Genomic DNA, 17,931 nt, shown 5'->3' on the forward strand with positions numbered 1-17,931 from the left:
AAGCCATAAAGTCCAAGGAATTGTCTGTAGACATCCGGGACAGGATTTTATTAAGGCACAGACTTTGCGAGTCCCAATGAGCACAGTGGTCTCTATCATTCATAAATGGAAGAATTTTAGAACCACCAGGACAAGAGCCTTAGTCAAGGAGGTGACCAAGAACCTGATGGTCACTCTGAAAAAGTGCCAGCATTTCTTTGTGGAGAGGAGAAGGAACCTTCCAGAAGAACAACCATCTCTGCAGATCTCCACCAATCAGGTCTGTATGGTAAAGTGGCCAGACAGAAGCCACTCCTCAGTAAAAGACAAATAACCACACATCTGGAGTTTGCCAAAAGGCACCTGAAGGAAAATGGCTGTGCACCGACGCTCCCTATCCAACCTAATGGAGCTTGAGAGGTTCTGCAAAGAAAAATGGGAGAAGCTCCCAAAAATACGTGTGCCAAGCTTGTAGCATTATACTCAAAAAGACTGGAGGCTGTTATTGGTGCCAAAGGAGCTTCAACAAAATATTCTTATGTACGTGATTTTTAAAAATTTTTTTTATACGTTTGCAAAGATTTCAAACATGCGTCTTTCATGTTGTCATTATGGGGTATTGTTTTTAGAGTTTTGAGGAAAATAATACATTTAATCCATTTTGTAATAAAGCAGTAACAACAAAATGTGGAAAAAGTGAAGCGCTGTGAATACTTTAATAATGCAACCAATAAGAAAATATGAGGTCAATCTCCCAAGATTGGTTAAAAGAGCTTTCTGCTTTAGCGTGAATACACTAATGCTAACAGGATCAGCCCGTCTGAACGAATCAGACTCCTGCAAATAAACATGCACTGTGTACTGGTGGCTAAGTGGGGATTTGGCTGCTGGGATTAAGAGCCGCTTGGCGAACATGAGGAGGCCACAAAGAACTCAGATGACCAAGCACTTGTACACACACAAACACGGGCACACATGCTGTGAAAAGCATGTTCAGGAAAGACAAATGGCCACTTGTACATTCTGGCAAACTAACACAAACACAAAAGTCTATTCAGAATACCAAGCTAATGGTAGCATTTGGCTACCACCCTGCTCACATCTCTAGAGAAAGTTGTTGTGGAGCGTGAGGGGAACTGATAGAGGAAGAGGGATAGAGAGAAATCATTTCTTCTGAGAAGCAAAACCATTGTTTTCCATTTAATTATGACAAAAGTATATTGCTGTGAAAAGCACAATAGCAACAGAAACTACTATACCAGCATTAAAATCTACTTTAGCTTGCTAATCTTCTTACATAAATGACTCTGTCTGTAGAATAGCTAGCTACCTGTGGCCAGCACTAGCTAATCTTAGTATTATATAATTGCTAGTAATGCTAGCCGCTAGAATTGTAGCTGGCTTGTTAACATTATCTATTGTTTTTCCACACGGTGTGGCTTGAATCAATTATGCTCGTTGCTTCAAGTCTACCTGGCTAGTTATTGTTTTCTGTGCTAATTTTATTTCAGCTGTCGTAATCATGCTAGTTGCTTCTAGTTGGCTAGTTAGCATTAACTGACACTAGCAACACTTTAGCTCTGGTTGCTAGCAATAATGTTAATACTTGGCCTGGTGTTAGGGCCTTTTTTCACCAAAAAGATAAAATTTCAAGAGCTGTATTATTTGCTTGCTGCTGATTAAGAATAAAACCATTAGCTAGTTAAGTTATGACAGATTACATTTGGTCTAATTGAAATGGGTTTTTTTTGGTGGAAGTGGAAGTTTTGGTTAATACTTGTTACCACAAAATCTCAAAATTATATTGTTTTAAACCATCCAAGCTGGTAAAAAAAGACCGCACCAATGTAGAATTCAAATCTAATATATCTAAAATAGGTTTAATCTAATAGCGAAGAAATCTCAGAACTAAAACAAAGAATGGTGTGCGGTATTTTATACTCACTTTGTCAATGATTAAAATAGTGTTTATTTATTAAGGATTGACAAAGCATACTTTTTTAATCAGGTTATACAGTAGCTATGTTTAATGCTGTGGAATGCTTCTAAAAATAGTAATTTCCTGTTAGCACTTTAACTATAGCAGCTAATCCAACCTTTTTTTGTCATGTTACTGAGAAACATTGAAGACTCACCTTTGGATTATAAATTTGTTTAAAATATTGTCATCATTCGCCTGAGACTATGTAAAATATTTGACATACAATAACTGGAAACGAGTTGCATCAAAAACAATAAAGTACTAGAACTTTATATAAACATGACTTGAACTATAGCCACCACAGCAAATCAGCTAAATGTGTTAGTTCTTTATCTGCATTCTATCAACAATTATTAGCTTGGATTATAAAGTGTGTGTGTGGGGGGGTGCTCTTTTTATTTATATTTCCCTTTTAACTGATATCTGATAGCTTAGCTTTTCTAGCCTGGGACACTGGCACTGACCCCACTTAAAGATTTTTGGCCTTAACATCTCAAATCTTTAATTTCAAGTACTGCACAAGGTTAAAGAACAAACACAAATTGGTGAAAAATCAACTTCAGGACGATAAGACCACAAGTTCTCAGACAAATACACACACAAATTGTGTGGTGGTACACATTAGAGCATCGTCTTACTCTTGTATTTCTCGTAAATATCCAGCATGGTCAGAAGGATCTCCTGGTTAACACGGGCAATGCTGTCCCATGCACCTGTGTGTTGGCTCAGATGCAGCTGATACATGTGGCCTTGTGTGTGCATGACCTCACACTCCCTGTTCAGTTTCTTAGCGTCCTCTCTTAAGTTCTTCTCCTCTGATGGAATTGCGCAGAAACTTTCTTCAGATCCTGCTGAGGTACTCCATTCTGGATCTTCATCCTTGATACTTTCCATCGAGATCTCCAACATGCCTTGACTGCCAGGTGGGCTTGGAGGTGCAGGGCTCAAAGAAATGCTGTCTCCAGTTCCTGGTTCCTCAGGATCAGGTTCTCTAAGGCTATGGATTTCAGACTCCATCTTGAGATCAGTGATCTTTTCAGTGTGTGAGTATTGTTTGTCTGTGGTATCTTGTGTCTTCTGACTCCACTCTTCTATGCCCCATCTGGGAGGAATGGATGGGTTTTCTGACACATTTGCTGCCTTTTTTTCTTAATAAAAACGAGGGATTGGTGGAAAAGGCTTTTGCAAGGATGGTCCTCCCTTTTCCTTTCCTCCATGGAAAAGAGAGAGAGAAGAGAGAGAGAGAGAGAGAGAGAGAGAGAGAGAGAGAGAGAGAGAGAGAGAGAGAGAGAGAGAGAGAGATAGATAGAGGGAAAAAGGGGGGAAAAGCTAAACTGAAGTGGCGTTCCATTTTCCGTGCCAGCACACTTCCCCTGCAGGGTGACTTTCTCTGCTCACAGAAGACTATCAGACAGAGAAAAGACCTCCATGCCTCCAAACCCATACTCACACACTACCTCATATACAGTACAAGTTACGCCTCGCTCTAATTAACGCTTGGCTTTGGTCAAATTATTGCACATACAGAATAAACTGCGAGTGCATTCTTTCTCTCTAACATGACCTCGCATGACCTCATGGTTCACACACACATACACACGGGCCGATTGGCCTTGGCAACTCCCTGACATCTACAGCCTTTATCATGCAGATCAGCTCCTTTTCTCTCCGTGTCCAGTGAGACGCCAGCGCTGTGGGATTCGCTCAGCTAAATGCAGGACACGCAATGAACCAAAGTCCCGGTTCTTTCTGGAGAATTTAGATCAGACGGGTCACTTGAACTGAAGGCATCTTTTAAAAGTGCTGACGCAAAATGGTGAAATGGATCCCAATGGTGAAAATGCACACTAAAGCCTTTTTTTTTGCTAAATCTTGTTCTAGACCCCTCCTGAGGACCTCATCCAAATGATGGTGTTATCCCTGAATTACTTTCTTTCTTTCGGCTTCTCCCATTCGGGGTCGCTACAGCAAATCATCCGTATTCGTGATCCGCATGTTCGATTTGGCACATGTTTTACGCTGGATGCCCTTCCTAACGCAACCCTCCCCATTTATCTGGGCTTACTACTCCAGTGATATATTCAGTGAATATACAGGCAGTCTATGCCCATGTTTCGATGGTTCCTACGATTTTTCAATCTTACGATGACTACAGTTATCTGACAAAATTGTAAAAATATTTCATTGTCGCACGGCAGTCTAAAGTAGCAGCGTATATACGATAGGATACGTTGGGACGCTGCCAGGATGTACGCATCTCCCACCTTATGAGATGCCTTACTCCTGCCAGCGGTTGACAGAGTTCAGATGTCTCAGTGTTAGAGCGCATTTTTCTCTGTCTTTAGTGTGTTCCACTGAAAGCATGTTCCACCCTCCACTCATGAACCAGCAATCGTCCACACGCCCACTGCCAGATACATATATGATGTTATGTTTGTACACTATGGCTATATAAATTGCTCTGTTTTGCTAAATTATGTACTGTAATTTATTAAATTATGAACAAATTACATTATACTACCCCATACTTTTCAACGTTCTTTAAGACTCCTGGGTGGACTAGACTAGGCCTTATCTTCAAGTTATGATTGGTCCATTAGAATGAATCTTTATCACAAGTTATGTAAGAAGCTAGCCAGGTATGTGGATCTTTATCTAATGCTACATCTTGTCCAGTAACATTATTGTATTGTGCTTTTAGCAGGCTAACTAAACATACTTAGCTAAAATACTACAGCAACCACTGGCTACAATAAATACTAAGAGGAAATTGTAGCTCTGTTTTTTAAACTTCTCAGAAGGTCACAATTTCAAATCCCTGCACTGCCAAGCTGTCACTGGTTGGCTTCTGAGCAAAACCCTAAACCATCTACTAAATTGTCCAAATAATCTGATACACTATATAGATAGATGTTTGTAGACACCTGACGATAAGATATGTATGTCCTCTTTGGGGATGCCATTCCACATTTAATCCTCATTTGCCTTTATATTAACCTTCACTATTCTGGGAAGATGTTCCACTAGATTTTGGAGTGTGATTGTGGAGATTTTTTTCTCATTCCACCACAAAGGTGTAGGTAAGAAGGTAAGGAGGTCTGGGGTGCAGTCAGCATTCACATTCATCCCAAAGGTGTTCAATAGGATTGAGGTCAGAGTTCTATAGAAGGCCACTCAAGATCTTCCACCCCAACCAATGTAACGTTTATCTTCATGGAGCTGGCTTTGTGCACAAAGGCCTTGCCATGCTGGAAAAGTTTTGGGTCTCATAGTTTAAATGAAGGGAAAATGTTAGGCCACTGCGTCAAAAAACATCCTTTACAACTGCGTGCCTCCAACCGTGTGATAACGGTTTGAAGAAGAACAACAAAAAGCTGGAAAAAACAGGTGTCTTAATACTTTTGTAGATATGGTTTAATAGTAAGTCGCTCTGAATAAGGGCATCTGGCAAACATAAAGAGCATGTGATCCCAAAACCGTGTCTATCATGACGTGGCTTTATTTTTTACTCAGTTGAGCTGAATAATGAAAAGCTCAGCATTACACAACTGACTGATGTCAGGTTTTGTGGTTCTGTCATTTGAGATCTCTGTCAAATTTGCACATAAATATCTGATCAAAGTGAGCTAAGGGTTTTGTACCTTTCAGGCTTTCCAGAGATGTGTGGATGGATTTGCTGCGAAGGTTTGATCTCTCCTTGTTCCATTCCCCTCCTTCACTCATGCCAGATTTATCCACATCTGTCTGAGACCTACCATGCACAAGAAACACATAGATGTATTCAGCCATTCATTAGCAAATAGCTAAAAAACTGTTTTCAGGTATAACCTTTGCTCTTAGTAGTGCATGAATAAATAATTAAACGTACAAAAAAAAATATTTTTCAATAATTCTATACTTTCAATAAATCTATATTATAGAATAATATATATTAAATATAGTCTGTATTTTGTTTGCTGCAGTTTTATCATATGTATTATCTATGAATATTTAAATAAGCACTATTAACACACAATAGCAAATTATAATATCATTTGGAGTAGAAAAAAATATTTTTCAATAATTCTATACTTTCAATAAATCTATATTATAGAATAATATATATTAAATATAGTCTGTATTTTGTTTGCTGCAGTTTTATCATATGTATTATCTATGAATATTTAAATAAGCACTATTAACACACAATAGCAAATTATAATATCATTTGGAGTAGACAATAGATAGTAGACAATAGTAGATAATATCAAAGTTTAGTAGACTTTTAGCTCTAAATGAATGGTTACAGTCATGGTGTCGAGAACATAAACTTCTCTTTGTTAATAACTGGAACTGTTTCTGGGAGCGTCCTAGGTTCTTCCGCCCTAATGGCCTGCACCCCAGCAGAGTTGGAGCAGCAGTGCTATCAGATAACATCTCTAGGATACTTCACACCATCTGACTGGTAAGACATCAAGAAATCTTCAACTTTAAGAACACGCATACTACAGACCAAATAGTTACAAGTTCACACACAGCCCAGTTTATAGAAACCGTATCTATTCCTCGGGTAGTAAAACCAAGAATTACATACACAAGATCCAGAAATAATCTTATTGCAGTTAAAACTGAAAAATGGCAGATAAACAAACACAACAAAGTTCTAAAGTTCGGTCTTTTAAACATTAGATCACTTGCACCCAAAGCACTGATTGTAAATGAGATGATCACAGATAATAATCTCGATGCACTCTGTCTCACTGAGACCTGGATTAAACCAGGTGATTATATGGGTCTAAACGAGTCGACACCGTCAGGATATGTTTATAAGCATGAGCCCCGTCAGACTGGTCGTGGGGGGGGTGTAGAAACCATTTATAGTGCTTCTCTTAATGTTAGTCAGAGATTAGGATTCAGCTTTAAATCATTTGAAGTGCTCGTTCTTAAAATTGCACTTTCAGACATGCATAGAAAACTCGCTCTGGTCACCGTGTACAGACCCCCAGGACCCTACGCTGATTTTCTTCATGAGTTTGCTTGTTTTCTCTCAGACCTCTTGATCAGTTTTGATAAAGTGCTGCTTGTAGGAGATTTTAATATTCATGTAGATGATGCAAACGATGCCCTAGGATTATCATTTGTCGATTTACTAAACTCTTTTGGAGTTAAACAAAACGTCACCAGACCAACCCACCGTTTTAACCACACACTAGACTTAATAATATCCTACGGAGCAGACGTCACTGATATAGATATTTTACCCCAGAGTGATGACATCACAGACCATTATCTCCTACTGTACACACTACCGGTAGAGCAGATTAACCGTGTTTCACCACGGTATCGACTTGGTAGGACTATTATTCCAACCACTAAGGACAGATTTATAAATAACCTGCCTGATTTATCTCAGTTTCACATTAAACCCATAACTGCTGATCATCTTGATGAGATGGCGAACAACGTAGACCTTATCCTCACTAGCACTTTAGACACTGTTGCCCCCATCCGGTTAAAAAAGGTTCGAGAACAAGCACCTGCACCTTGGTATAATAGTCATACGCATGCCCTAAAGAGAACAACACGTAATCTGGAGAGAAAATGGAGGAAAACTAAATTGGAGGTATTTAGAATTGCGTATAAAGACAGTATGCTTAGCTACAGACAGGCGCTAAAAGCTGCTAGAGCTAAACACCTGAGCAAACTCATAGAAAATAACAAAAACAATCCCAGGTTCCTTTTCAGTACAGTCGCTAAATTAACAACAAATCAGGGATCTGAAAAATGTGTGCCATCACAGTTTAGTAGTGAGGACTTAATGAATTTCTTCACTGAAAAAATAGATAACATTAGAAAAACAATTGTGGCAGTTCAACCTCTGACAGCATCTCCCGACACAATCGTACTTACAACCCCACAACTACACTGTTTTACATGTATAGGACAGGAAGAGCTGTATGATGCTATTATGAAAGCTAAATCAACAACATGTCAGTTAGATCCAATTCCCACTAAACTACTGAAGGAAGTGTTATATACAGCTGGTGAGCCTCTTCTCAATATTATTAACTCCTCACTATCGTTAGGTCATGTCCCTAAATCCCTCAAGTTAGCAGTTATTAAGCCCCTCATTAAAAAACCTAATCTGGAGCCAAACACGCTATCGAATTACAGACCAATTTCAAATCTCCCATTTATGTCTAAGATTTTAGAAAAGATTGTCGCTGCCCAGCTATGTAACCACTTGCAGGAGAACAATATCTTTGAAGAGTTTCAGTCAGGTTTTAGGCCCCATCATAGCACAGAAACTGCTCTAGTTAAAATCACTAACGACCTGTTTTTAGCTTCAGACCAAGGCTACATCTCCCTATTAGTTTTACTAGATCTTAGTGCTGCGTTCGACACTATAGATCATGATCTTCTCCTCGATCACTTACAGAATTACATCGGTATTCAGGGACAGGCATTAAGCTGGTTTAAATCCTACCTGTCCAATCGTTACCATTTCGTAGATTTAAATGGAGAGCTATCCAGGATAATGCTAGTAAATTATGGCGTGCCACAAGGGTCAGTTCTAGGACCCCTGCTTTTTACAATATACATGCTTCCATTAGAAAATATTATTAGAAGGCATGGAATTAGCTTCCATTGTTATGCTGATGATACCCAGCTATATATTTCATCCAAACCAGGCGATACAGCTCAATTAGCTCGCATAACTGAGTGTGTTGAAGAAATAAGAGATTGGATGACCCATAACTTTCTGCTATTAAATTCTGATAAAACGGAGATTTTGCTCATCGGCCCAAAAAATAGTACACAGAAGCTCCAGCATCTCAGCCTGCATTTAGACGGTTGTTCTGTAACTACTAGTTCAACGGTAAAAGACCTGGGAGTTATTTTAGACAGCAACTTATCTTTTAAAAATCACATCAATCAAGTTACAAAAACAGCCTTCTTTCACCTTAGAAATATTTCTAAGCTAAGAAATATGTTATCTATATCTAATGCAGAGAAGCTCGTCCATGCGTTTATGACCTCTAGAATAGACTACTGTAATGCATTACTAGGTGGATGTCCTGCATCATTAATAAACAAGCTTCAGTTAGTTCAGAATGCCGCAGCAAGAGTTCTTACTAGGTCAAGAAAACACGATCATATAACCCCAATCTTATCGTCCCTACATTGGCTTCCTATTAAGTTTCGAATAGACTACAAACTACTGCTACTCACTTATAAAGCACTAAATGGTTTGGCTCCCATGTATCTATCCAGTCTTTTAACACGCTACAATCCGTCACGCTCCCTGAGATCTCAAAACTCTGGGCTTCTAGTAGTTCCTAGAATAGCAAAGTCCACTAAAGGCGGTAGAGCATTTTCACATTTAGCGCCTAAACTCTGGAATAGTCTTCCTGACAGTGTTCGGGGTTCAGATACACTCTCCCAGTTTAAGTGTAGATTAAAAACATATATTTTTAGCAAAGCCTACACATAACACACATTACACACATCACATCACAACCTTGTGCTCCAGAATATATGATTACATGCACATTATCAACTTGTGCTGTTAATATCATGAACAGCAGCTACGCTAATTCCTCTCCACTGCTTCTCTTTCTCTCCCCATCCCGAGGCATCCTGAGGTTTGGCCAGCTCCAGTCACGTCCCACCTCGTGAAGATTATGGACCTATGGATGATCATGGAGAAGTAGATACCGAGTGTTTAAAGGCCCTGGCATGGAGAAGCTGATGCTGGATCTATGATGATCACAAATTGTTCTGTATTGTTGAAAGATTTATGACCAAACTCTTGATGTCACCCATATGAGGATGGGTTTCCCTTTGAGTCTGGTTCCTCTCAAGGTTTCTTCCTCATATCATCTAAGGGAGTTTTTCCTTGCCACTGTCGCCACGGCTTGCTCATCAGGGACAAACGCACACCATTCACCTTCACTGTTGTTTTCTGTAAAGCTGCTTTGAGACAATGTCTGTTGTGAAAAGCGCTATACAAATAAACTTGACTTGACTTGACTTGACATTTAAAATATTACAATATTTCCATTTTGCTTATTGATTTTTTTATTAAAATTTTTATTCATTCTATTTGCACTTTTTAAAATTGTATTTACATTGGCCTTTTGGAAACAGTGCTTTCTTCTGTTTTCTTTTTCACTTTTCCCCAAATTCTGTCAGCAGCAAGTAACTGACAAAATGATGGGAAAATATATGTGCATATGTCTGGAATGGTAATGACCATGTTGTTCTTGATTAAGGATTTTTTGGAACAAAAACAAACAAGCATCAAACATATTACTGCTGATATTCATAATACAGAACTTAACCTGTAAAAAGGGGAATATAAAAAATGCGTTGGGCAATGCATTGGGCAAAGTCTGGGCTGTTTTTGGACTTTTACATTTACTCAGTCATACACTATATGGGCAAAAGTATTCGGACACCAGCCATATGCGGTTCTTCTCCAAACAATGTTGGACACACCACAAAGATGGATGCGCACAACTGTATACAGTGTCTTTGGATGCGTTAGAATGACATTTTCCCTTCATCTGAACTAGGAGACCCAAACCTGTGCAGTGCACAACTCCTGCTCCATGAAGATTTGCTTTACATTGGTTGAAAGATCTCCTGACAAAGAGCTCTGACCATAGTCCTATTGAACACCTTTGGGATGAATTGGAACACTGACTGCACCCCAGGCCTCCTCACCTACATTAGTACCTATGTTATAACATAACCAGTATAATATGTTATATAGTGTTGCACATTGTACTGTATAACATATCATACAGAATGCATACTGGTTGGTGCTATTTTATGTATCTGTCTTGTACTGTTTTGGTTTGTATTGTCTTGTACTGCATGTTGCATGTTTCATTTTACTGTGTACTGCGTCAGCTATTCGTGGTTGAAATAACAATAAAAGCTTCTTGACTTGACTTTGACCTGACTTTACTACACCCTTGTGGCTGAATGAGCACAAATCTCCACAAGTACACTCCAAAATCTAGTGGAACATCTTCCCAGAGGAGTGGAGATTCTTATAACAGACTGAATTTAGAATGGGATGTTTATAAAGTACATACGTATCTTATGGTCAGGTTTCCACAAACTTCTGTCCATATATTTTAGATAAGTTTAAATAGCATTTGAACTCTCAACCCAAATGACTGACCTGTACATGAAGGGGGCGACTGTAGCCGTGTTGGGGTGGCTGTGCTGTGTTTGAGGAAGCTGGATGTTGTTCACGTTGCTGGTCTGAGCAATACTAGTCAAAATGTTGTGACTGCATCGTCCTTCCACCAAACTAGTAGCGGAGTTAGAGTTCTTGTTCTCCATCGAGCTTTTGTAAGCCAATAAAGAACCTCCAGTTCTGAAAGCACGAGAATTCTCCACTTTGCCACCAGGGAGTGCAACTGGGTTCTTTATCACCCCCGAGACTTTACTGGTGTGTCCCGGTTTGGGTATACCGCTCTGTGAAGACACTTCTTTCTTAGTGTTGCTATGGCTCTTGGTTCCTTTGGGAATCAAACTTGATTTTTTACCTTCAGTCATTGTCGAAGGTTCAGCCCTGGGTTCATCTCGTTCGTCCACATTCCGGTTTTGCTCAACACCTGAAGACCGTTTTGTTGTTTTATCTTTATCTGTTTTACCTTTCGTCTTTACTTTGTCTTTGTCCTTCTCAGAAGCTTTTACTTTAGGTACCAAAGTCCTACTCAGCGTCCTTTGCGCAATCCCTTTTAGAGCAAGCTTAGGACTGGAGTTACTTGCCATTAAAGGTTGCTGGTTTCCCAGATGGGCTTCAGGATGGACATGACAAATATTTGCTTCATTCAGATCTGTATTCAAACCTTCAGGATCTTCTAGAGATATGGTGCTGGATGCCCGAGAAGAGGGTCTGCTGTTGAAAAGCTTCAGCTTGTCTAGCATGGACTTCTGAGCGATGACTTTGGGAGGAACCTCCAGGGAAGGTGAGGAGGGCTGTTTGATGGAGAGAATAGAAGAGGTTGCACTGTGTTTGGCGTTGAGAGACTTGCTTCGCCATCCTTTGGTGCTGCTGGTGCTTCCTGACTGAAGAACAGGAGAGCTGGGAGGCTCTTGGTCAAGCATTACTGGAGAAGGACTTGATTTATCTGTAGAAGAAAATGTGACAATTGGAACAGTGTGGCTGGCTACATAATGATAATTATTAATTATAAGACACCATAAAGATAATAGACATGTTTTAACCAAGTTTCCAGAACTATTCAAGGAACAAAAGGAGGTAAAGCTACCCAACACTAGTACACATCTCGTGTACTATACAAAGGTTCCAGAACCTCAGTGGTTCATATTCTTGAAACAAACAAACCAAACTTCATTAATCATACAGTGTTTAAAAATCATTGGTTGGTAATTAATAGATTTTTCTAAACATTGTAACAAGACAACAAAACTCAGTACAGCAAAATCCAAACTCAATCTTTTATAGAAAAAAAAAGGTCTTAGGTTAATGGAATTGGAATGCACCCAGTAAGTTACTAATAACTAAAACAAAAAAAAGGCAGTCTTTAAAATACTATAAAAAAAAAATACAAATATATTGTAAATATATTGTAAATGTACACCTAGCCTACATTTATATTTCTCAAATGTGTAATTACTTCCTTAATACTAATATAATATAATAATAATATAATTTCTATTATCATATTATATAATAGAAATAATTTTCCTATTTACACATGGACAAATACATAACCCGAAACAGCAATAATTAATATCAATTATATTCACTATTAATAGACACTGGCAACTTTATAATATAATAGAAGATAAAACTCTAAAAATTATTCTGATAACGTAAAAAACTAAACTTTACTTTACTTAAACCTAAACTTAAACATTCATTACTACTTTAATACTTTAAACTTACCCCACAATGAACCAGATCTGTTTCTATTCTTGAACTTACGCCTGCTAAGAGTCCAATATGTGCACTAAAGATCAGCTCCTCAGTCCACTACTTAATATTTTCATACGACTGAGGCAGTTAGAGGAAGCAAGTATTTCAAATTCAAAGCCAAACATCATGCAGGAGTGTGTTTGGTTTTTGAGAGTCGACTGAAAGAACGCTCACAGAACGCACATGACTCATGGGTCACTGGAGGGAATAAATGAGGTGGTCTATTTCATTTAATTGAATGGGAGGGGGTGTTCATGCAAACATTAGGTATAATAAACAAAAGCAATCGGCAAAGCAAGAAATTACTACCATCAGATTAGAAATATATAAAAATATATAACATACATGGGTGGTACATGTATGTTACTTTTGTTTTATGATGCAACAAACTAGGTAATACACACTAAACAATAAAACAATATTCAATTTGACCAAACATGTACAGATGTTACACTTTATTTTCCTTGTAAAATTGTACCGTAGCATGAATGACAGCTTTGCACACTCAATGGAAAATCGAGCTCACAATCTCTACCCATAGGGTGAACAGACATGATACTTTCTGGTTCTGGCAATTGCCTGGCCACACTCGCCATGTTATTTTCTTTCCTCTTGATCAAAGAATGCATTCATATATTTTATAATATATTTAAAGAGATTTCTAAAACAAAAACAAACAAACAAAAACCCCAGTCATGTAAAATTGGTGTCCTAATTTATCACAGTTTCGCACACTCTTTGCACCTGGACAATATAGAATGGTAGCCATGTTGGTTCAGTATTCCCTTCACCTGGTATAAGTCACCAGCCTTCCCTGCTCCAAAACAATCCCAAACTATTAAGCTTCCACCTCCATGTGTGACTGTGGTGAATGAGGCAGTCTGCTAACATAATCTCTTCTGTTCTCCATCATACAAAGTTCTTCAGTTAGAGCCAAAAATGTCCCATTTGGACTCATCTTTCCACAGAACTTTCTTCCAGTCATTTACTGTCCAATTCATCAGTGGAGATACTCTAGATAAAATATGACTTCAGAAAAGTAAAAGTGCTCGCTTTAAACTTTCACTTGAGTAAAAGTACGAAAGTATTTGCTTTCAAATGTACTTAATTATCCAAAGTATTGTGATTTATGATGGCTATAATAATGTTTATAAATAATGTTTCTATTATCGTTTTCTGTCACAATTCTTTGCTTAATCAACTCAGTTCATTGTGAAAAGACTCTAATGTTATTCAACACATCAATCTATTAATAGAATGATATGAAGTCAATCACTGATTGATGTCTATTAAAATTATCATGAGCCAAAACCTTCTTTTTTACCTACTTCCAAAATATCGCTCAAATATTGGTGGTGAATTCGAGTCTGGAGTTTCTTCCATCATTTATTCCTCTCAAAATGTTCTGCTTGTTGTTGAGCTGATGCTGAACTGTATGTTGGCGATAAGCAGAAACACCAAACGACAATCAAAACCAGTTCAAAACAGAGCAACCGCTCGACTCTGATTGGTGGATTGCTGCCTGCTTGACCAGTTAAGTTTTAATCCACTCATAAATAAAAGGGAACGACTGATTTTGCAAAATGTAATCGAGTAAAAAATTCAGATATTTGTGTTTGAAATGTAGTAAAGTAAAAGTCTCCCCAAATGGAAATACTTCAGTAAAGTACAGATACACGAAAAAGCTTAAGAACGGTAACGAATTATTATCACAGCTCTAACAGAGCATTTTCGAATATTTTAAAATTCTGTATTGTTACACACACTTTATGAAACGAACCACAAACAAATAACACGTTTCCAGAGCGTTACAATAGCTATTTTTTTTAACATCCCTAAACCTGACAAAAGCATTATTTAAAGAAGTCTTTAAATCCATGGTATACTTTCCAGCCTCCAGTTTCAAGCAAGAAGCATCCAATAAATAGATGATTATCATTACCTTACCTTTATAATGAGAAGATACAGAACCCAAAAAAAGTGTTTGATAAGATGGACAAGAAATGAATGTTAAGTGCTCACATTTAGATGTTCAGCTACTGTAAAAGGACACTTTGGCAGCTGCTGTATAGGTGCCCATTCACACACACACACACACACACACACACACACACACACACACATGCACACACATGCACACACATGCACACACACACACACACACGCACACACACGCACACACACGCACACACACGCACACACATGCACACACACACACACACACACACACACACACACACACACACACACAGAGAGAAAGTGGGTCAAATGCCCACTTTTGAATGTTAACAAGGGCATGAAAGGTGCTCTGTATTGAAGTTCAAAGCACCGGTTAACTATATAAGAGTTCAAATGATCAAAGGCGTCTTTAAGGTTTTGAAAATGTGGTCATACTGTACATTGAACACACACAGAGGAGATGTTGTTTTAGAAAATGTAGTGTTTACTGAACCATTGACAAAAGTAAACACCGGCGAGCAAATGGAGACAAAAGCATGAATCAGGATCAGGCACTGAGCAGGAGGAACTAGCACTGCTGTCACAGGTCGGGATCTGAAAGCCTGCACTGACCAGCTAGCAACGGTGTTCACAAAGATATTCAACCTCTCCCTGAAACAGTCTGTAGTCCTCTCTTGTTTTAAACAGTCCACTATTGTCCCTGTACTGAAGAAAGCCCAGCCCACCTGCCTCAATGACTACCGCCCTGTAGCCCTGACTTTAGTAGTGATGAAGTGCTCTGAAAGACTGGTCAGAGACTTTATTACTGCTACACTACTGGACACTCTGGATCCACTACAGTGTGCTCACCTCCAAAACGGCTCTACTGAGGAAGCCATTATACATCTTCTCCACACAACGAGCCACCTGGTCTACATGAAGGGGAACTATGTGAAAATGCTGTTTGTGGACTACAGTTCAGCATTTAACACCATAATTCCTTCCACATTCACCTCTAAGTTGGAGGTTCTGGGACTCATCCTGAATTCAGTGGATCTCCAACTTCCTGAAGCACAGACCACAAGCTGTATGAGTGGGCAAACCCACCTCATCCTTCCTCACCCTCACAATCCTCAGGGTTGTGTTCTGAGCCCACTGCTGAACTTGCTGTACACATATGACTGTGTGGCCACTTTTAACTCCACCATCATAATTAAGTTTGCTGACGACACTGTTGTGGTGGGTCTGATCTCCAACAACTACGAGATGGCCTACCTACAGGAGATTAAAAAATGGTGGTGCCAGGAGAACAATCTTCTCCTGAATGTTAGCAAGACTAAGGACTAAAGTCCCTTAAACATCTCAGATGGTACAGATGATGCCGGGCGTTCCTCACCAAGGTGTTGATGTGACAGGACCAAGACAGGTCCTGCGTGATGTGTACACCTAGGTACCGGACCCTGTCCACTCTCTCCACTAAGGTCCCGCTACTGCTTTGTGCTGAAGTACAAGATTGATTAAACCACCCTCTCAGGTGCTAAGGACATTCTACACCTGCACCATTGAGAACATCCTGATGTCCTTCGCATCACTTCCTGGTTCAAGAACAGCACCATGCAGGACAGGCGTGCCCTACAGAGGTTGGTGCGGTGAGCTGAGTGTACTATCCCTGCTCCCTGACCTGCAGGACATTAAGGACAAAATGATAATACAGTACAGTACTGTATACATAAAGTGGAGTCCGTTTATTATCTATTTTTTATGCTTAGTTATACCATATACTTTTATATTCTTTTATACTTTATATTCTATTTCTGTTTACATATTGGACCGTCACATTTCACTACACGTCCTACTCTGTATGAATGTGTATGTGACAAAGAAAATTTGAATAACAGCTTAACATACACTTGGCATCCAGACAGATTGTTTCTCCAAACATTCAGCTGAAATACTTTGCTGTGCCTCTTGGAAAACTTGCGAAAGCTATTCTTCACTAGCTGGAGATTTTATTCTTGTGATCCAGCTCATCCCAGAGCAGTTCAATAGGATTTAGGTGCAGTGACTGGACACGTCATTCCATGATAGATATCACTCCAGCTGACTGTTCGCTCTTTAAATAACGCTTACAGAGCTCGGACGTACACTTCGGCTCATTGTGCTGCTGTGCGGTGAAGCCGGTTCCAATGAGCTGCAGTCCAGATGGAATTGCATGGCGTTAAAGTGTGGAATGGAAGCCATGTTGGCAAAAAAACTTCCATTCACTGTCCAATTCTTCTGTGTTTTTTTGCCCTTTCACTAGTTTGTTGCATATAAACCAAAGCAACATGCATGTGTCTCTATTCAGACCGGGTGTTTTCAAAACCTTTCACTGGCACAGTAAGTTCACTCTGAAACCTACCTGCAAATGCTTTTAGTACGTAGGCCAATCAGTTTAGTACCACAATTCTGTTACATATTCAAATCAGTAGGTGTAAATTGATTTCCTGGCCACAACACAAATCCCGGATCATTATTAATGTAATACATGTTCCTTTTCTGTAATAACAAAAAAATAAATCCCATGAGAATTGTACATAAACACTAAAATCAAATAATAAATTCTAAAACTAATAGTAAATTGATAAAAAAATGACATTCACATGCTTTTATAGTTAAATGCATCATGCTATAGTGTCTTTGATTATTTTCCTATACGAGCACATTTATTTCTTCGTAAGGGAAAGGTCACACGACTGCAGAGATCAGAGCCAAATCAAATAAAATGGAAGAAATCCCGAAGACTGTTTGCAGGATAAATCGTACGCCCGAATTCCATGCAAATCCGGGCAAGTCAGAGAACACCTGGAGCATCTTAGAGCTCTTGGATCCAAAAGCTAAAAGAAAAAACACACACACACACACACACACACACACACACACAGTGGCTTTGGGGTTCAGCCTCAGGGTTTGTGAAAAATGTCCAAATTACAGATCATCACTCAGGACATGGAATCAATCCAGCGAGGAAATTTACAAGACCTGTAATCATAACGAAGACAAGCACGAGGCCTCGGTAGGAGGTTTTTACAGTCTGCTAGAAGTCTGG

At 39.1% G+C, this 17,931-nt stretch overlaps 1 protein-coding gene across 8 annotated transcripts in view; it reads right to left on the bottom strand.

Annotated features, from left to right (window-relative positions):
* The window catches only part of nav2b (neuron navigator 2b), a 148,387-nt gene that overhangs the window by 75,750 nt on the left and 54,706 nt on the right, over positions 1–17,931 (bottom strand). For 7 of the 8 annotated variants that reach the window (XM_083560933.1, XM_083560932.1, XM_083560931.1 and 4 more), the window contains 2 exons: positions 11,136–12,093; positions 5,602–5,711 (listed from right to left, as the gene is read on the bottom strand). In XM_083560933.1, the coding sequence (XP_083417059.1) occupies positions 5,602–5,711; positions 11,136–12,093 (1,068 nt within the window). Of the gene's footprint in view, positions 1–2,598; positions 3,056–5,601; positions 5,712–11,135; positions 12,094–17,931 lie in introns of those variants that run through there. The other variant, XM_083560935.1, reaches the window with a different exon arrangement.

The sequence above is a fragment of the Silurus aristotelis genome, assembly GCF_946808225.1.
Source record: "Silurus aristotelis genome assembly, chromosome: 14".
NCBI lineage: Eukaryota > Metazoa > Chordata > Actinopteri > Siluriformes > Siluridae > Silurus > Silurus aristotelis.